The sequence below is a fragment of the Platichthys flesus genome, chromosome 17 (assembly GCF_949316205.1).
Source record: "Platichthys flesus chromosome 17, fPlaFle2.1, whole genome shotgun sequence".
In the NCBI taxonomy this organism is placed as follows: Eukaryota; Metazoa; Chordata; class Actinopteri; order Pleuronectiformes; family Pleuronectidae; genus Platichthys; species Platichthys flesus.
The window spans coordinates 662,798-683,184 of NC_084961.1; the positions used below are offsets into that span (position 1 = coordinate 662,798).

Genomic DNA, 20,387 nt, shown 5'->3' on the forward strand with positions numbered 1-20,387 from the left:
CTCCTCTCCGACTCCTATCTGACTCCTCTCCGACTCCTCCCTGACTCCTCCCCGACTCCTCTCCGACTCCTCTCCGACTCCTCCCCGACTCCTCCCCGACTCCTCTCCGACTCCTATCTGACTCCTCCCTAACACTTCTGTAATTTAATTTTTATGCAATGAATAAACTGGAATGGAAACAGGAGTTAATCCAACATTTCACCGACTCTTTCCAATCCGAACATGCAGATTCACACTCTCTCTCCGAACCTTGACCTCGTCTCGTCACAGCTTCTCCTCTCGCTGATGGATTTGGTTCCCAGCTCCCCCCCCCGTTACAAACTACTGGCAGACTCTCTGCATTGTGATGTCAGACGGCAGCCGGCGTCCCAGAGGACACAGCCGACTGACCTGACTTCTCTTTATCATGCTCCCCTGTAGGATGAAGTCTAATAATAGCCGTGTTGGCCTATAGCCGTGGATCCGGCCTGGTTTCACGGAACAGAGGGAACCACAATAACAATATCTCCTCGTTTACTTTAACGATGCTGTTTTTAGTATGGCAAAAATGCAGCGATGCTAATGTGCAGAGCGACAGCTTGAATGTGGCTGCACAGCAGCTAATGTGGAGCAGAGTCCATGAGCTGAGGAACAATGATCCCACAATGCAGTTGGTGAAACCAAGCAAGACTCAAGACGGGGCTGTCGGTAAGGATCAGAGTGATGACCCACAAAACAAACACACACACACACACACACACACACACACACACACACACACACACACACACACACACACACACACACACACACACACACACACACACACACACACACACACACACACACACACACACACACACACACACACACACACACACACACACACACACTTTGAAAGCCAGCTCTGATAGCCTGGGGTGCATCAGGGAAAGAAGTTGCAAAAGCAGCCAATGAAGACGGCGTATCTGTGGTCAGCCTACGGCACTCAGCCAATGAGAATGCAGCTCTGACTCCCAGGGGGCGGGCCATTGGAGCATTGCCTTCCTTGTTTTGTGCTTTGAGCTCAAACTGGGAGCCACATTCCTGCCGTTCCCCTGCTCCACTCCTGGGCTGGTGCCTGAGTTCAATAGGTGAAGCAGGGAACTGTGGGAAAATAAGGAGGAGTGGAGGAGGAGGAGTTGGGGGGGGGGGAATGTTTGAAAACCTCAGGGAAAGGTATCCGAGCAGAAACTCATTCCAGAGAAGAAGACAGAGCGGATTGGATTCCTTCACAGAGAAACTTCAAACATTCAAACCTTTCACTTTCTTCACAGCTTCTCAAACTAAAAGCTTCTCTGTCCAGACGAGTGGTTCAGCTCATGACCAGAAACCATCTGCATCACGAAGGCCAACGTTTGAGCCCGAACCTGAAAACACCCAGAACTACTCTCCCTGGAGAGAGAAGCTGGACCAGGACCACGGAGACACAGACCTGATCGGCCATCGCTGCTGGGAGTCATGTGACTGGTAACCATCAAGACACCGTGAAATCATCAACCAACTAAATCCAGCTTGAATCATTGAAATCAAGGTTTTAGAACAAGTGTCAAGAGGGAAAGTCTCAATACAGTGAAAAAGAGAGAGAGACAGGAAGCTGAGAGGAGGGAGGTGAAGGAGAGGAGCAGACACTGGAGAAGGGAGGAAGACTGAGGAGGAGGAAGAGGAAGATGTGAGGGTACTTCTTGAATAGATGGATTTTCAGCTGCCGACACTCGGAGGAGAGACTGGAGTGGCAAGGTCGTTCCAGTTGTGAGGAGACGGGAGGAAGAGGATGAAATGATGAAGAGCAGTTTTATAAGCTGGTCACAGACTGGAGTCCTCAGTCAGACCTTCAGATTCTGTTCCTCTGCCGATTCATCACTTTCTTATCTTCACTAAATGTCTGGACGGTGGAAGGTGTTCCCTTCAGAGCCTCAACAACACGTGAATATGGCTGATGACAGTATTATAGGTCATATTCAAATAGTGTGTGTGAGATTTCTGATCAAGACGAATCTGAATTAGTGCAGCAGATAGAACCACAACAGCTGAGTCTCAAAGAACTTCACCAACCCCAACAGAGGAACCAGAGATTTGACAACTCTTTACAAAAAACAGAAACAACATTTGGAAAACATCCACATTTAAAGTAACCCTTTAATATCTGATGCATTTATAATCACAGCCAGAATTCTGTTATTTGAGTTTATATCTAATTCTGAATCCTTGAGCTTTCTTTACCCGATCGAGATTCTTTCACTTTGACGAAAGAGGAAGAAACATATGAATCCTAATTTCACTGGAGCATCGAAGTAGAAAGTGGCTTGATTGGTTTTGGTCCAAATCAGTGGTTTCTTCTTCCACCGATCCAGGGTCAGGTCACAGCCGGTTCATCAACCCAGGTCCCAGTCCCCACCAGTATGGTCCTGCTCGTTAGGGGATGCTGGGGCGTTCCCAGACCTGATGATCTAATCTCTCCAGTGGCTCCTGGATCCTCCCAGTGTCAGGACAGCCTCTGTTGGAAGGTGCCCAGAAGGATCTGGATCCGATGCTTGAACCAGTGACTCGAGCTCTGAGCCTGATCACCCTACTGGTGAGAATCGAACGTTTGACCTTCACCTCTACGGCTCAACGTCTGCATCAGCTCTGATTCACCGAGGTCGTGCTCCTCACTCAACCGTCAGATACGTGAAGATGGTTTTTCAGCAGATTATCCGACCTCAGAATTGGACGATGTGACTCATCCTGGCTGCTTCACACTCAGCTACCAGCCCCCCCCCCCCCACCCACTTGCCAACAGAACCACATCATGTGCCTTCTGTTGAGCATTAAGTGATTTTACCACCAGGCATCATTGGTTCACTCTGGCTTCATCTGTTGGATTTCTCTGCTCCGTTGCTCCTCCTGGTGATTTTGTTATTTTTGGCAAGGACCCGGCGTTTCAGAGGTTTGCATGTTCTTCATTTACATGAAATTAATTTGGCTAGCTAGAGAGCAAAGGGCGGCTGGTGGATTTGAAAAACCATCTGCTGCTGTGACCGGTGGAGAAAGACTGAAGTTCATTTCCTGTCATGGTGATGAGTCAGGCAGAGAAATGGCAGGATGGTGCAAGCCCTGCGCCGCCGCCGGCTAAAAATAGTCCCCGAGGTTCACGCCTTGTCTGCACTTCACCAAAACGTGGAATTTTCTACCACATTAAAAAGTAAAGAAGGAAACTAACGAGCCTGAGTTGGCTGCTCTTTGCCCAAGTCTACACCTCCTCATGTCTCCAGTCTGAGAACACCACACAGACCCAGGCCGGAGGAAGCATGGTGCTGGTTATGGTTTTGTTCCACGTTTACAGCTGTCATCTTTCCAGTAACATTCACACCGTACATAAACAGTTTAATGGAGCTGAAAAAAGACTTTCACACAAATACATGTGTTCAAGTTCTTTGAAACCAAACTTTTCCTTTTTCATCGAGTTTATGACGAATCCTACAGACAGGCAGCATCGGGCCAGAGGACGGAAATACATGAAATATAGAATGTCACAATAATAAGTCGTAGAATAACGTGAATTTAATGAAAGAATTTACAATAATAAAATTGTAAACATCAAAGCAGATTGAGAATGAAGTCGTTATTCAACAAGGAAATAAAGTTAAAATTTAACAAGAATCAAGTCGCAATTTAATGACAAAAAAGTATTTGATAAATTGTAAGATAAAATTTCATATTATTATTATAAATAGTAATATTTTGAGAATCAAGGACAATTTTTTGGGGGGGAAATAAGAAGATAGGTGAACCCGAGTTTAACGAAGTTCTTGATTTTTTATAGTGTTTTGAGAACACTGTCTCTTTGATACAGACGTGTCCTCGTCCAAGGAAGAGACAACTTCCGTCTTTCTAAACGTGTGCTCTTATTTTGAAAAGGTTGTACTTCCTCTGATGATTTCCTGCTCTGACCCAACGTGCGTTTTAACGACTCTTCATCCAGAGACTCACAACCTGAAACGTGCACAAGCTCAGTGGGAAATATGAATGTGGAAATTAGGTGGCAAACAGCAGGGGCTCGTCTCCACACACACAGACACACAGACACAGACACAGACACAGACACAGACACACACACACACACACACACACACACACACACACACACACACACACACACACACACACACACACACACACACACACACACACACACACACACACACACACACACACACACACACACACACACACACACACACACACACACACACACAGACAGAAGCAGGTCACTATGACACACACCTGCAGAGCGCTGACCTGCACACTGCCGCTCTGCAGGGTGGACGCGTCCTGCTGCTCTACCAGCTCCACACTCTGAACTTCACTGAGCCTCGGTGATGATGTTTATGAAATCAACGCACACCTCCAACAATTACAAATAAAAGAAAACAAAAATACAACCTAATATGTAGAAGTTAATGAAATAAATGTTTCTTTAGATTTTCCTGCATCATTAAGCCTGAATAACGTGGAGGCACTAACAACAGCTCCTCTTGTTCCTCACACATGAAGCAGCAGTCACACTGAATCCTCATCCAGGATCCTGCAGCTCAGATGAACCCGGGGAAGCTGATCCGGTTACACGATCGATTGTGGAACTGCGTCTTAGATTCCCTGATGTTATTTAAGTCTGCAGGACGACTTCCCTTCCTAAAGGTGGACGGGAGGATTTGGAAAGTGGAGCAAGGTCCTGAGCGGCTGAACCAGATTCTGTCCTGTGAGAGGAAGCAGCCTCCGTCGGGGAGTATCACGTTCAGCAGGCTCCCTGTGACGCTCGGGAGAAGCAGGGCTTTGTGGGGACTGAAGGGACAGTGTGAGTAAAGTCTGACCCCGTGACCTCTGTCCTTACACAACACGGCTCCACTACTTTAAAGAGCAGGAGAGAAACGATAGAGACGAGACCTCGGAGATCCAGTCCGACCACAGCTCTCCAGGATCCATGAGCTCTGGACCACTGCTGCATTCACATTTGGGTAAAAACACCCTGGAAAGAACCTGATAGCCTGATAGTCGGCCATTTTGTTTCTCTGTATGTCGGCAGATACTGGTGAAATAACAGAAACCAGTGACCTCCCCTCCTTGTTTGAATTAATGGGACGTTGGGCCTGAGCACGGTTCACACTCTACTGGGTCACATCCCACTTTATTTATGTTGTTGTTGCAATGCAAGAAGAACCCGCTGCTGCCCCCCCGGTCCCACCTGAATCAGAATCAAACTACAGTTTGATTCTTGGAAACGCTGCTTAAATAGAAACACTCCTTGGTTTGAAACTGAGCTTTTTGTGTGTCTCAGAGGGCTGCAGCCAAGAAACGACTGTTTACACTGTGTGTGTGTCTGTGTGTGTCTGTGTGTGTCTGACTGTGTGTGTGTTGGAAACTGAGGGCTCCAGATTCCTAACATTTAGAGCGCAGCAGGAAGCAGGATGACACTAATTCAATCAGTTCCAATTGAAGATAGAAACTATAATTCTATTCCAAAATAATTCAAAAAAGGACATCTATCATCCATGAACTATGTTTCTATCATTTCTTCTTCTTCAGGATGGAATCATCTCCATCTCTCCGGGTCGGAGGAAGGTTCAGGAGGTGGAGGAGCTGGAGAACATCTGTGCTGCTCTTCCTCTGATGAGCAGCTGCTCCTGATGTTTGAGTTCACACTGAATCATGTTCTTTAATCTAACGACTTAATCTGAGTAATGATATGTAATCATAATGTTATTAGAGTAATAGCTTTCACATTAGACACCATACGGGGGGGGGGGGGGGGGGGGCTCTAAAGTCCTGCTACATATAAAGCTAAATTTCATTACACTAACGTTTCTGCAGATTTAATGATTTAATGTTATTATTAGTGATCCTCTTTATATACAGTCATTATGGGATGTCGTATATTTGAAATCAAATTTATGAAATAATAATAATCTAGGTTAATAAAAAAGAGAAATGGCCCGGGATATGTTTTTCATAATTCAGCTTATAATTCCTCAGTTTCTTTATTCGCTAAGAAAACTTCAGCTCCATGACAACTCAACTATAATTCAATATGAATGAAACGTCACTTATTTAGAAAATAGAAACAAAGCATCATTCAAATGTTTTTTGACCTCAAGTCGAATCTGAAACTTTATCAAGTGACTGAGACGTGAAACAGAGACGAGAGAATCTTCATGACGTCAACGTTATTAGATTATCAACTCCCTCCAATCGATTTAGTGTCTCAGCACAAACTGCTCCTTGTCCCCTGATGGACACACTGCGGGACGAGGACGATTCAGCTGATCCACTCCACCACATCTGGTCCATTTAAAAGTACACAACATGTCCACTTGTCCCACAATGCTTTGTGGTATCACCGGGCGAAGGGGACGCAGACATATGGAGATTTTCAGAAAAATCTGTTCTTGTACTTTTTGGTGTGAAAACCAGAAGAGTGGTTTGTAAATTCTGGAAAATCAAAAATAAATTAAAACCCGACAGAGTAAATAAAAGGATGTATAACCTTGATCCGCTCACACACACAGATATTCAAGAGACAGTTTGAATATGGCAGATTTCTGGGAGTTAGATTTCCTTCATGAGGAGTCAGCGGCCGTCAAACAGCATCACTACCCGCCTCTCGTCTGGAGAGCGGCGAGCAGCTGGGGAGGCGTGGCTCACCTCCTCCTCCTGAGCACAGGGCCGAAGTTCTCTTGGGCAAGGCAGCGTCCTCCCCACAGAGGAGAGTGTGATGAGCGGTTGTGTTACGGGGGACGGCCCCCAGGTGTGAACGTGAGGAAACGCATGAATTTCAATGAGGACACTGATGAAAAAGAGGAGGGGGGGGGGGGTGGCGTGCTCGGCGAGCTCCTACTGGATAAATGAGGGTTTGAAACACGGTTCAAATTAACCATCCAGACACGGGGGGGGGGGGGGGGGGGTTTACCTGATGAGCCGCTGGTCACTCATGTGTTGAGTAATTGAGAAACACACACTGCAGGTTTTAATGAGGAAATAAGAATTCTTCTGTCTCTTCATGAATAAAAATGACTTTCTTAGAGATTTAAGAAAACAAATCTAAATATGTGCACAGTGATCTCACACACACACACACACACACACACACACACACACACACACACACACACACACACACACACACACACACACACACACACACACACACACACACACACACACACACACACACACACACACACACACACACACACACACACACACACACACACACACACACACACACACACACACACACACACACACACACACACACACACACACACACACACACCTCCTTTCACCGGATGATTGACGGCATGAAACAGAAACTATTTTTTAAGGCTTTATGTCACACTGACATTTTAAAGAGATTTTAATGGAACAGATTATTTTATTTCTCCTGCAGTTTCCTGGAGAAGATGTTTTTTTTTTTTGTTAAACGGTTAATATTGAACAACCTGGATATTTACTTATTTTATATCTGTAGCGGAGGATTTTCTTTAAATCATTCAATATGCAGACGATGCATCGTTAAAAATCTATAATATCAAACTGTTAAACATCAAATTATCTCAAATCAACCAGAGCTGTTAGTCCAGTTTTCACACCTGCTGAAATCTGCAGTTGAATCCAGACAGTGTTTCATGTGGGGACACGTCCTCGTCCTGCTTGTGTCCCTTTGTTTGTCCGTCCAGGTCAGAAGTGACTCTATCCAGTTTGAAGTCACATTGTTATGATACACTTTAGATCTTGGTGGTTATGAACTCTATATGTTGAACGCTGGACTTGTCCCTCACAGACGTCTCCTCTTGGAAGAGAAGAACATCTGAAGGAAGAAGACTACATGTCCCATCATCCTTCACTGCTTCACCACAACAAGAAGTCCATTACTTCTTAGTACCATGTGACACCACTGTCACTGCACAGGGCTTTCTACAAACAGATTAAATACAAATGAATTTGCCCTAAATTAAAATATTTGTGAGTAGGAGTTGAACCACATTTTAATCCACATCATTCATAATTCACAGAGATTTCTCTGGTTTAATAACAAACCAAATGTCTAATTTAATCTAATGAATGTACATTTTATTATCTCAGCACTAAAACAGGTTTTCAGTTCACGTCCTCCTTGAATGAAACAATCAATAGATTAATAAATCGATCGTGGCTCAGACACATGCTGCTACATGTACGTTTGATTTAATAGCAGAAATATTCATCTCCTCCACATCTGACATCACCTGACCTCCCACTGCGGCGCCTCAGCCCACTCGCCCTCGCCACTGGTGTGGGCGGGGCTGACCTCCAGATCCATGCTAAACTGATTTATTATCCCAGCGAGGAAACAACAGTTGCAGCTTTAAAAATAAAACCAGTGGAGGTATTTGTGAGTGCTGGTTTCAGACTGGTCCTGGTGTGTGAACCAGTCGGGCGGCTCCCTGCGGCGCCGGAGACAAACCGGCTCTCTGTGCCGCGCCTCCTGCACACGACAGAAGTCCCACCGTTTTATTCTAAGTGAAACATTAATATTAATTTCTGTAGCGAGCTCTAAGATGACAAGTCGCCACAACCCGTTTTATCTCAGCTGCAAAAAATAACTCATTTGCATTTCTGCTGTATTTGATTCTTCCTGTCACTGCGTCTGAGCTCGGTCTCATCCCGACTCAGTTTGTATTTCAGGAACACGACAGTCAAACGAGAGAAGAGGATCCGAGCAGGAGTCCAGTGTTCCATTTCCTGAAGTCTGGCCTCCACCTGCCAGACATTTCAATTACAAGTGTTCAGAGTCTCCTCCAGTTATTCTGTCTGGAGCAGAACTCGCTCCGACTCCATTTCCATCACGATTAATAATCCTGCTGTCGTCGGAGATCGATAGTTTTCATCAGGATGGATTAACGTTTCCATTCCACAGGAACAGGCTGAGAGGGATTAATGATACAACAGGAGTAATTAAACCTCATCTCACAGAAGGAGACACATCAGATACAGACGCTGTTAGAGCACATCGATAGAGACGCTCCGATAAACCAGCTGCTGATCACAATCAGCTGATCTCGCCTGATGGAGATGATCCTGGACTTCACGATGAGAAGAACAGATGTAAAACAGACGAGAGACGCAGATGAATTAATGATCAGTGTCGGTTTCTGTCTCTGTCCAGACACGTGTCTAAACACTGAGAAGCTGTAAATGAAAACGAGCTTTCAAACGATTTACTTTCTGACGTGTGTTTTAAATGTTCGAATCAAACTCGGATCTCGAGCAGCCGTCGGTTCAAGTCCTCCGAGCCTTTGATATTTTTCAAGGTCACTGAAATGCGAAAAATCTAAAAGTGATCCGAGCTTTGAGTTCGTCAAAAAATAAAAACAGCAAGAATATCAGTGAATTCAATAAGGCTGCTACAAATCACACAAATATCAGTTCCCTAAATATGAAAAAAAATTCTCTGGGAAATCAGTGAAAATGTCAGAAAAACATCTAAATGCAAAAGAAATAAAATCCTGGATCTTCTCTAAAGTTCTTCTTGGACCCTCGTCGTCACACGACCGATCTGTGATCTGATTCAAACACCAGCTCCTGAGTGCAGCTCGAGATCCAATCACAACTGATCCAAGGAGCAGCTTGATTTGAGGTACAGGGCGTCACCTTCCTCCAGGTGAGAGGTGTGTCTCGTTATATTTAAAAAAATTATAAGAATTTTTCTAAACCTTTAGGAATTTGTCTGTTTTTGTTAATAATAAACTGGTACTTGTGAAATGAAAATAAACAAACTGCATCTGTCTGAGAAATTAACCACAAGTTCACTGTGACGTAAAGAACACACGTGCACTAAACGTGCACTAAACTCCAAAGAGATTTCAGTGATTAATGCAGATTTGCTATAAGTGGAGAGATGAACAAATCAAATCTTATAAACAGACGTCGAGCAGCAAGAAATCAGACTGATCACGAGATAAGAGCTCGTTATAGAGGAGGAGTGTGTGTGTGTGTGTGTGTGTGTGTGTGTGTGTGTGTGGAGTTACCCCATGAAGAGCTCCAGCAACGAGGGAGGGTGGACACTGACAAACTCACACACACACACACACTCACACACACAGTTTCTGAGCAGCCTATACTCCCCACTGATTTAACACACGCACGCCCACACGCAAAATCACTGCCACTTCATTCACTCACGCACAACCTGACAGGCTTGAGGTTTCCCAAGTACACACATACACACACACAATGCCTGTGAGTGTGTATGTGTATGTGGTGCACAAGATGCAGCTGTCATGCAGGCTTTCTGCATGTGCGTGAAATAAATATCAGTTTGATAGAGCAACAAAGAGTGTGTGTGATTTTAGCTGTTGCATATTATGCTCTGTGTGTGTGTGTGTGTGTGTGTGTGTGTGTGTGTGTTCTGGCTCGTGTAGCTTTCATAAACCTTCATGACTGAAAACCAGCGACAGCAACACAAACACAGAACGGGTCCATTTCAAAAATGACAAAAAGAAAAAAACACATGTGTCGTTTCAGGGATAAAAACCAACGATGTGTGGAATCTAAAGGGTGAAAGAAAAGCTTACTACTGCTGGAGCCTGTGTGTGTGTGTGTGTGTGTGTGTGTGTCTGTGTTTGTGTGTGTGTGTGTATTGGGCTGAAAGGTCAGGTGGCAACAGCAAATCACAGCTGCATTTCCTTGGAACCCGGCAACACGAGTGTGTGTCAGAAGAAATAGCAGCGTGTCAGAGCAGGAACAGGAAAAGAGAGAGAAAGTGTGTGAGTGTGTGTGAGGAGGGGAGAGTGCACCAGAGCTGTGTGTGTGTGTGTGTGTGTCTGTGTGTGTCGGCGTTTGTGACAAATAAATAGCAGCCAGAGTGCAAGCGAGCGTGCTCTGATCTGGAGACTGGCAGCATGACGGACTGATCCCTGCATCCATATCATAGGATTAACAGCCTGACACGGCGGCAACACAATGGCAGCAAAAATATGAGACACAAAAAAAAAAAAATCGGTCAATGAGAAAGGAAATGTGATTAGAAACCAGAACACGCAGGAGGGAGATAATATTAAAAAATCTGACACACTTTGAACGTACAGTGCAGCAGCTGGGAGGAGGTGATGTTCAGGCTGTCACCGGGCAGTATAGAAAAGAGGAGGAGGAGGAGGAGGAGGAGGAGGAGGAGGAGGAGGTGCCGCCAAATCTGAGCCTGTCCAATGATTCCCAGAGCCAAGACACACTTCAGTCCCCGTCAGGGACAACCTGTCCAAACGCCGCCTGCACACCTGTTCAGAGACCTTCCTCCTGCTCGTCCTCCTCAGTCTCTCACTCTCATCTTCATCATCATCATCTTCATCATGAAGTCAGGAGCTGGTGTCACAGGTCGAGCGTTTCCGTCTCTGTGTGTATGTCCCAAACCGGCTGCTGGCACACCTAATTATTCATGATCTTTATGTAACGAGATGTGAGGAGACAAACTGGAGCACGAACTGGATGAACTGGGAGAAGAGGGGAAAGTCACCGAAAGGAATTTATATATAATATAACATCAAACACACAATCTGTTGTATACAAACCAGTTTAAACTACACTGCTTTTAAATAGAAACACACTCAAATGATACGACTGATTAAACAGAAAAGTGTATTTTAATTCTAATACACACTGATCGCACATAAACTGGTTTTATACAACACTGAACAAACGGAGTGTGAACCATTATAAAACCAGTTTAACATTAACTGGAACCGTGTCAATGTGTGTTCACCAGACAACCAGTCCTCCTCTGAGCCAAACCAACACAACCAGCAGTTAAACTGGTTCATTAACATGTTTCAACAAACTCACCTTCACGGCTTTAAACGACAACGCTCCAAAACCACACAAGTTATTAATCTTATTAAAAACCAGTAAGCTGCTGTTTCCACTTCATGACCCATTAGTACAAAGTGAGTCAATTCCCAGTTAACCAGTTTAAACTACATCAGCTTTCAAATAGAAACTCTGCGGAATTAAGTGAAGAAACTGAAAAGTGTATTTATATCTGTTTGTTAGAAACTGAATGTGTTCCCATATGAACCAGTATGAGACCAGTATGAAACCAGTTCCACAGCAACTGGCACCGAGTCAGCGTGTGTTCACCAGTCAGCCGCGCGGCTCTGAACCAGCACGACCAGCAGTTTTAACTGGTTCCATTACAGTCTTTAACCAGCTCGTGAATCTCCACACGAAACCGTCCGAACCGTTAAACTGTCAAAGTCCAACCGGGGGGGACACGGTTCAGGACCGGTTCAGGACCGGTTCAGGTCCGGTTCTGGTCCGGTTCTGGCCCAGAAAACTGTTCAAAAAGCGGCTGTAACGTTAGAGCCATCCCGTGGAAGGCGGTGAACCGCGGGGGTGGCAGGAGGGAGAGCAGCCCGGCGGAGAGGCTCGGTTAGCGGGCAGCCTGTCTGCGATCAGCCGCTGACTTCACCTCAGATGACCCAGACTGGCTGTCTGCTAGCTAGCCCCGTTTGAACCGCACGTACCGCGGCAACAACAACACTCTGCCCGGCGCTGCGAGCACCGCCTCCCCGCCGCCCTGACACCGGGGGCAGACAGGGCACACACCGGGGTGGTTTTCAGCGGGGAAGCGGTAACTCGGAGCGGGGCAGACGGGGAGAGGGAGCCGGCCACAACAAGCGCGTTCCCCCGGCACGAAGCACAACATCCAGCCACGTTCCGCGCCGCTGGAGCGGGTGAAGGCTAAAGCTAAAGCCCTTAGCCCCGTCCGTCCCGAGCGGGCTAGCGGGCTAACGGCTAGCTCCGCCGGGCGGATTGTGCACTTTCACCGGGGTGGAGGAGCTGGAGGGGGCGAAAGTTGACTACCAGGAAAAAAGCCCCAACCGGATGACATCCACTAGTCTGACAACTATCCCCATAAACACGCGCACAGAGCCGCCACGCTGCCAGTAAAGTTCCCTGACAGACACACACCTCCGGGCTGGAGGTTCCCCCGGAGGTTCCCCGTCTGAGCGGCGGGGATGGAGGCACGGAGCCCCGGCGGCCGGTGGCTAACAGCCGCTGCGGCAGCAGCAGCCTGGCCGCGGACACTCTCCCTCAGCCAGGCGGCTACCGGGCTGCACCCGACCCGCGGTACTAACTTCACCCGGGCGGTCACTTTGCGGCTCCGCGGAGTTCAACACAGGAGAAGTTCCCCGCGTGTCCTACCTGACAGGAGGCTCCGCGGCAGGCGGCGGTGAGCAGGTCGGTCCCCGGTCCGGAGCGGCGCGGCGCGGGGCGCATATAGCTAGCGCGGGCACGGTAAGGACTGTAGCATAGCGAACCTAAAGCCAGAGGAACCTGCTCGCTGCTCATAGGGGGGGCGGCTGCAACCACATGATCCCATACGTCAGCATGCATTTGCATAGGATGCCAAATTTATGTTCGAGTCCAGGTGACGTGCGGATGTACACAAAAGTTTGACGGCGGCTCGGACACGCAGTGGCCGGGTTGCGGTGGAGGGGCGCGGGGCAGGCTGCAGCCCCGCAGCCCCCCGGGTCCCCGAGGCTGCAGCCCCCGAGCTCCGGCGGGGGGAGCGCACTCCCTCCTGCAGCTCAGCCTCCCGGAGCTCCTGCACCACACTTTATCTCCACTTTATCCACTTTACCTGCTGCTGCTGCTGCTCCTGCTCCTCCTGCTGCTCCTGCTCCTCCTGCTGCTCCTGCTGCAGAGGAGCCCATCACGCTCCTCACTGTTCATCCACCAACATTCACACACCCTGGGTGTTTTCACAGAGGAAATGATGTGACACTGAAGAATGTGTTAATTCCCTGAAAGCACCTGTTTGATCCACGAGCTGCTCGACAACCAGTTCCTATCCGAGCGGGTTGAATTTCATATTCCCAGTTTGATGAACTGGGGCGAGCAGCAGCTACTGGTGAACTCTGCGGACATTGTGTGTCTGCTGGTTTGTCACTGGTGTTTAGAAAGTGTCTTTTACTTAATTATCACATTTACTGAGTGTGTCCTCTTTGTTGCTGCAACACAACACATCTGATCACAGTGGAAGTAATGAACACAAACTCATCTCATCATCTTTGTGTAATAATCCTGTTCGATCTCCAGACTCCTTCATGTGCGTCACCGGTTCACTGTGTGTCTTCAGTTTACATGGTTCATTGTTGTGTTGCTCCAGTTGTTGTGTTCAGTTTGGTTTGTTGTATCGCTGCTGTATCACCTGTATTGAATGGTGCTGTATCCAACCCGTCCCGGGGTCAGTGTCCTCTCTGTCCCCTGTGTCCTCTCAGGACACTTTCATCTGTCTCGTGTCTTCTGACCAGACGAAGTGAGAGTGCGGACGAGAAACGGAGTCAGAGAGCGACATCTACAGGACACACTGAGAGCTGCACCCTGAAGGACTAAGAGTCTTTATGATTCAGTCGGAGCGGTGACCTCTGTGACCTCCATGACCTTTAACCTCTACTACCGTTACCAATAGTCATAACAGGAACGTGTACTGTGTAATTCGAACGTATTGTTGTCGATGTGCTTGTTTTAAAGTATTTAAATCTGTTTTAGTGTTTAATGGGTTTGTTATTACATTCAACAAATGTTTTATTCTGAAATTCTTCTGTTTGTGTTTCACATCGAGCTGCTGTGGAAATAACATGGTGATGTATGTGATGTAGTTTCCTGCTCCGGTGCAACGCTGGGACTTGAACATTGTGTTTATATGAAACTTCAGTAAATCCACGAGTTTAATGATGTTTTAAATCATTGCTGTCATTCCACCACGTTTTGGTGACTCAGCATTTACTGCTCAGGAAGGGAACGCTGTAATTTCCATGTGTTTGTGGATGAACCATGTGAAAAGTTGGACTAACAGGCAGCTCTGCAGGTGCTTTCACACCCTCTGCAGTAGATGCTAATAAACTTATATTAATAAACTAAACTTATAAATCCTAATATGACCACAGACAGTCTTTATTCTCCGATCTGATGCATTCAGGGACCCGTCAGTGGAGAGAACACCGGCCCTTCACAGTCAGATTGACGCCACAGCCCGAGCCATCTTGTTTTGCAACTGGAAGCGCTTGTTGCCAGTGTCTCCAGAATACACAATCAGGTAATGTTGCCAGGCAAAAGTGCCAGCTCTAGCCAATAGGCAGAGTTTTGGCCAACATTGCTTAGCAACAAAAGTTAAAAACTGATTCACTCAAGGCTTAAAATAGTTTTCAAAATAATAATCCAGAGGCGTCAGTGTCACACATCTGAGCTGAAGAAGAGATTCGGAGGAAACAAAGGTTGTGACAAAAACACCAGGGAGGTGAAAAGGAAAGTTTGTCTCCACACAAACAGGATTCTGCCTCACAACTGGACGTCAGTGCACAACACACAGACTCACAGACCTCCCACACTGAAGCAAGGACACACACTCAAACACTGCAGACACAGACGTGTGGTCGTCTTTTCCTGTTTGTTTGGTGTCTCAGTGGTTGTTATTCCTATTTTTGTCATGTTTTGCATCTTCATGGTAGTTTTTGTGTCTTTGTGCTCATTCTGCATCTCTATGTTTTGGGATTCATTTTGTGTCTCGTTGTGTTTGTTTTGTGTCTCTGTTGTCACACAATGAACTGAGAAAAGCTTCCGTGAGCTGAATCCAACCACAGGAAACACCTCATTGTGTTTTTAATCATATCTAATCATCAGCCAGCATCATTTGAAATTTTCAGTCCAGGAAAATGTGTGACACATCCTGGCAGAGGATCTACATTTGATCTTAGTCCAAGAAATCCTGTATCTGTCAAAAGAGTGACAATTAAAAGAAGGTCATCAGAAATACAAAGAGGCTTTTAGCAGGTTGCACTCACTTCAAGGTCGTAAAGGTCAAAATAAAAGTGATGTAAACCTTCCATCTGCTCATAAGAGTTTTCAGCTCGGAGGTTTTTCTGATGCTGGGACATGTCCCTGGTTTCTCCTGAAGACAGCGGCTGGACTCTGTCCTGCATCAATCAAAGAGACGCCTGAAAAAACTAAAAGTCTTTATTTGGTGTCAGCACTTTGGGCCGCGGGGGGGGGTTAGGTGTGAGACAGTGGCTGCAGGTTACAGACACTCAGATATTTACTGTTCTATAAGAACTGTTTGCTTTAAAGACACAATCCTGAGGAATCTCTTCTGATTCAGACAGAATGAGGCCGAACCCGAGACGTGATGGTTTCACATGAAGCTCAGAGAGTCTGGAGGTTTGAGTCGTGACCCTGATCCACCCTGAGTGAGGAAGGTTTACAGCTCAAACACAGAATCAATACACTGACAGGAAGCTGCTGATCAGCCGCAGTGACTCAGCAGCTTTTATTCTTCCTGATCGCTGGTCTGAGTTCAGAGCTGGAACCAACATGGAGGCTCCGGTCTGCTCCCCCAGGAACTAACCTGCATGTGGAGAAGAGATGAACTGGCTGTTCACCAGCAGGGGGCAGCAGCCCACATCCCACAGGGTCGTCCCCCCAACAGGCAGATCCTTCTGGGGCCCACACATCCCAGCATGAAGCTCGCTGGCAGCCACAAGCTGGAGGCCGGAGAACTGGACCTGACTCTGCTGAGTTTGTCTTTCAAGCAGAAACCACACAGCAGGAGTTCAGGTGGAGGAGGATCAAACCCGATGCCGCGCTGCTGAATAGATTCATGACAATAAGTTATTGACACACAAACCGTCAGTTTGTGTCATTCCTACGTTGCCAGAATGTTATAAGTGATTGTGTATTAGTTGTGATTTATAGTTTGTGATTTAATTGCTGCTCTATTTGTGTGAGAGCCATTTTATCATGACCCTGCCCCCATGTGGCGTGGCACAACAATACACACAAATTAAACAAAATGGGAACTAAAACAACACACCTCACACTGCGACACACACACGCACTTACACACAAATTAATATTAGTCCTCAGTTCATTTGAATGTAAATGGATCAGTCACTTGTTTCTACAATTTTATTTTATTTTAATAAACTGTAACATCTTCAGCCTCTGAAAAAGAGAAAGTCGGACGTCTGTTGTTCAGCCCTCCACCACACGGGGGCAGCAGTAAGTCGCTGTAAACAAGGAGGAGCTCTCATCTTCAGTTGTCAATCAAAAGTGTCAAGGTCAAAGGTCACTGAGAGGACTCTTCTTTCTTTGTCTCTGTCATCTGTCCTGAAAGTAGAGTCAAGTACAAACAGGCCTCATGCACGTTAACGACTTGTGTCGCTCTGTGAACATGAAGGACACACACACACACAAACACAAATACAAACACACAAACGGCGGTCAGGGTTGTACTTCAGTTTTATTGTTCTGAGAAAATCAATTCCAAGTAAAAAATGAATTCCCTCGTTGATTTTGTATTGTTCCAGAAGCTGGTCCGAGGAGGACATGTGTCAGCTCCTCTCGGACCGGAGGCCTCAGCGACACGACCACGTCAACACACAATGAGCAAAAGAAAAACACATTTCAAGAAGTAAATAAATGAGGCGCAGCTTCTTCCAATAACTGGAGCTGCTCAGACGACTGGTCTCCAGCAGTGAAACAAATGCATCAAATCAAAGGAATAGATGCAACTGAAGACGTTCAGCTTCCAATAGAGCACAATGTCTACGGCTCTGCTTTCTGCATAAAATGTGAAATATTAACCGAGAGCCGGACAGATGGAGGCTCAAATGAAATCAAAGCTTCATGATGAACAAAATCCAAAGATAGGAAAACAGAATCCAGACAAACAGGGAAACAGCTGTCACACTGAAATGAGCCTCGGCTGGTTCAACATCCAGAAACGACAGAAACACTTTTACAAAGAAATATGATAATAACTCTCATATGTTGAGCTGTTAGCGTTTGTCTTTACAACTCCGTTCTTCTCAGGAACAGAGCGACACCAGCTTCACACTGCGACAACAACTGCACACGTGGGACATGAAGTGGTTTTATACCAAACAGTAAAATGTGTGTGTGGCTCCAGGGAACTAAAGAAACATACATCACAGGAAAAAGGGAAAGAACCAAACCATGCAAAATAACTGACATAACACTTTTTACTGTTTTCTAACGAGCTGCAAACGTTGGAATCTAAAAACAGACGTAAAAGAAACTCCGATTTTCAGTCTTAGTTTTTATAAAAGATCTTTGATATTTTGGGCTTTGTCACAAACATGGACTTTAAATAAAGTTGGACGACACGTTTCCACCTCCTCCGATAAAAATGAAGCCAAAGTATCTGAGCACGGCCATCGAGTGCTTCTGACTGCAGTGCAGCAGTGACCCCCCCCCCACACACACACACACACTTGCTCGACCAATCCTGAGTTAGTCTCAGCTGTCAATCATGACGTCTCAGTCTATTTTTATATCTTGAACAAACATCAGTGAGATCAGAACGACCTGAAATGACAGAAACCATCTTTATTTATGTCCCATCTACCAACGTGGAGGAGAAGCTTTAAAATCTGACTTCACCTTCTGGGAGCTGTGAGGTCGTCCATCTTTAATTAGAGTTCAAATCAAACAGCAGATTGTGTTTTACTGATGAAAACTGGGTTTGTTATGAAAAGATTAACTTATATTTCATTATAAATATTGCCGATACATGACTTTGTGTCTAAACTTTTTATTTCAAAGTGAACAACGTGAGCTGTTAGCACAACTGAGATACAGAAAAGTGTGTGACAATGTGTGTGTGTCGATAAAGTCAGAAAATTGTATTATCAGTATATTATTAATAGTATAATTTATTTTGTGTTTAATCGAGTGTGTAGCTACACCTGACGTCATGTCTGCTGTCACACAAACATGTCGTGTGTCGGTTCGTTGTTGTGTTGCACTGAATTAACACAACACGACACAATCCTCACTGAAGATTCCGAACGCCAGGTCAATAATCAGCTGATGCTCGAGACGTTTTGGAAGTGAAGACAGAATCAGTCGCTGCTCGTTCCATGGAGACACGTCAACCCCCCCCCCCCCCCCCCCGATGTCCGTATCAAACCCTCCACGTCAGGCACTTGTTGATTAGTCCATGAGGGCTCCAAACCGTCCAATCAGAAACAGCTAGTGGCCCTCTGTCCTCCAATCACCTCCGCTCAGTTAGTTAGTCCCTCCCCTCTTGAGCCTCCTCTTGGGCCCCGCCCTCAGCTCCTCCCCCTCCAGGCTCCGTGCGCTGCGCCGGACGCCGGGCGACGTCAGCTCGATGGCGTCCTCGGCGAAGGCGGGGTCTTCAGGCTGCACGGGTCGGGGGGGCGGGTAGTTGGGCTGGTAGTAGCGGTACGGGTCGTCCTCATCGGCCTCGCCGTAGTTCTGGAAGACATTGGACGGCAGTTGCACTGCGGGGACAGCGCCGCCGTGAGGGTCATCCTCACCGTCTGCGTGGCGCCCCCACCAGCCAGCGACACCGTCAGTGAGCGCCCACAACAAAGATGGCCGACCCGCCACCACAGGAAGCAATGTTGAGGCATTGGTTTGGATTGGGTTAGCGAGACAGGAGGAAAGGGGCGGGGCCAGAAGAGAAGAGCAAGAGACACAGAAGGACACGGGTTACCAGGGTTACCAGGGGTTACCAGGGGTTACCAGGGTTACCAGGGTTACCGATGGTTGCTAAGCGTTAAAGGGTTTGATGATTAAAAAGCGTTACCAAGGGTTACAGAGACAAACAGATTTCAGAGTAAGACGAAACGTCGATGAGTGAAGTCAGAACAGAGGCACCGGGTGACCGTAATCTAGAAGAAGAAGTGAGGAGACGTCAGAGACCAGTTCAACCAGTGACACCAGTGAGACCAGTGACACCTCACACACTCTCCAGCAGGACGTGTGAGGGTCAGGAGAGACTGAAGGTCACCCAGAGGTCACAGACGGAGGCGGAGACACGTTCCTCACATGACGCTGTGATATTAACATTTGCACTGATATCTATGAGGTGATTACAAATTAGTTTTAATAATCGATACCTCTGAGAGAAGCCCCCCCGAGCAGCGTCACAAACACACTCGTGGTGTTGAGATGCAGAATTCAGGGATTCACTGATCGACTGTAAACATGCAGCTTAAAGGTTCAGTTGATTCCTTCGTCCCACAAATACAAAAGATTTGAATCTGATGGAAATGATTTTGTTCAAATGACCAGAGGACATCATTGTGCTGTTTCCACATCAGGCTGCAGAGGGCGCTGCTGCTCAGTGACTGTCTCATCGTTTGCTTAAAGAAAATTTCTGTTTTCAGTTTTGACTCATTTCAGATTCATGGACGTTAGAACTGATATTTGAGATTTGTGTAAATCATGATCGATCAAAGATTTGGGTTCAGTGAACCTTTAAGACGACTTCAGAGATGATGAAGCTTCCATGTTAAACATTCACATCT

General features: G+C 46.4%; 1 protein-coding gene across 5 annotated transcripts in view; it reads right to left on the reverse strand.

Annotated features, from left to right (window-relative positions):
- Positions 1 to 17,056: 17,056 nt before the first annotated feature.
- The window catches only part of col14a1b (collagen, type XIV, alpha 1b), a 51,596-nt gene continuing 48,265 nt past the window's right edge, over positions 17,057 to 20,387 (reverse strand). Inside the window, exons 48-49 of one of the 5 annotated variants that reach the window (XR_009924468.1) lie at positions 19,664 to 19,748; positions 19,273 to 19,394 (exon numbers count right to left, since the gene is read on the reverse strand). Coding sequence is in view for 4 of the 5 variants with exons in the window: in XM_062410193.1 (XP_062266177.1) it covers positions 19,120 to 19,394 (275 nt within the window). In the remaining variant the exon portion in view is untranslated. Of the gene's footprint in view, positions 17,197 to 17,310; positions 19,749 to 20,387 lie in introns of those variants that run through there. The other 4 variants (XM_062410196.1, XM_062410195.1, XM_062410193.1 and 1 more) reach the window with 4 other exon arrangements.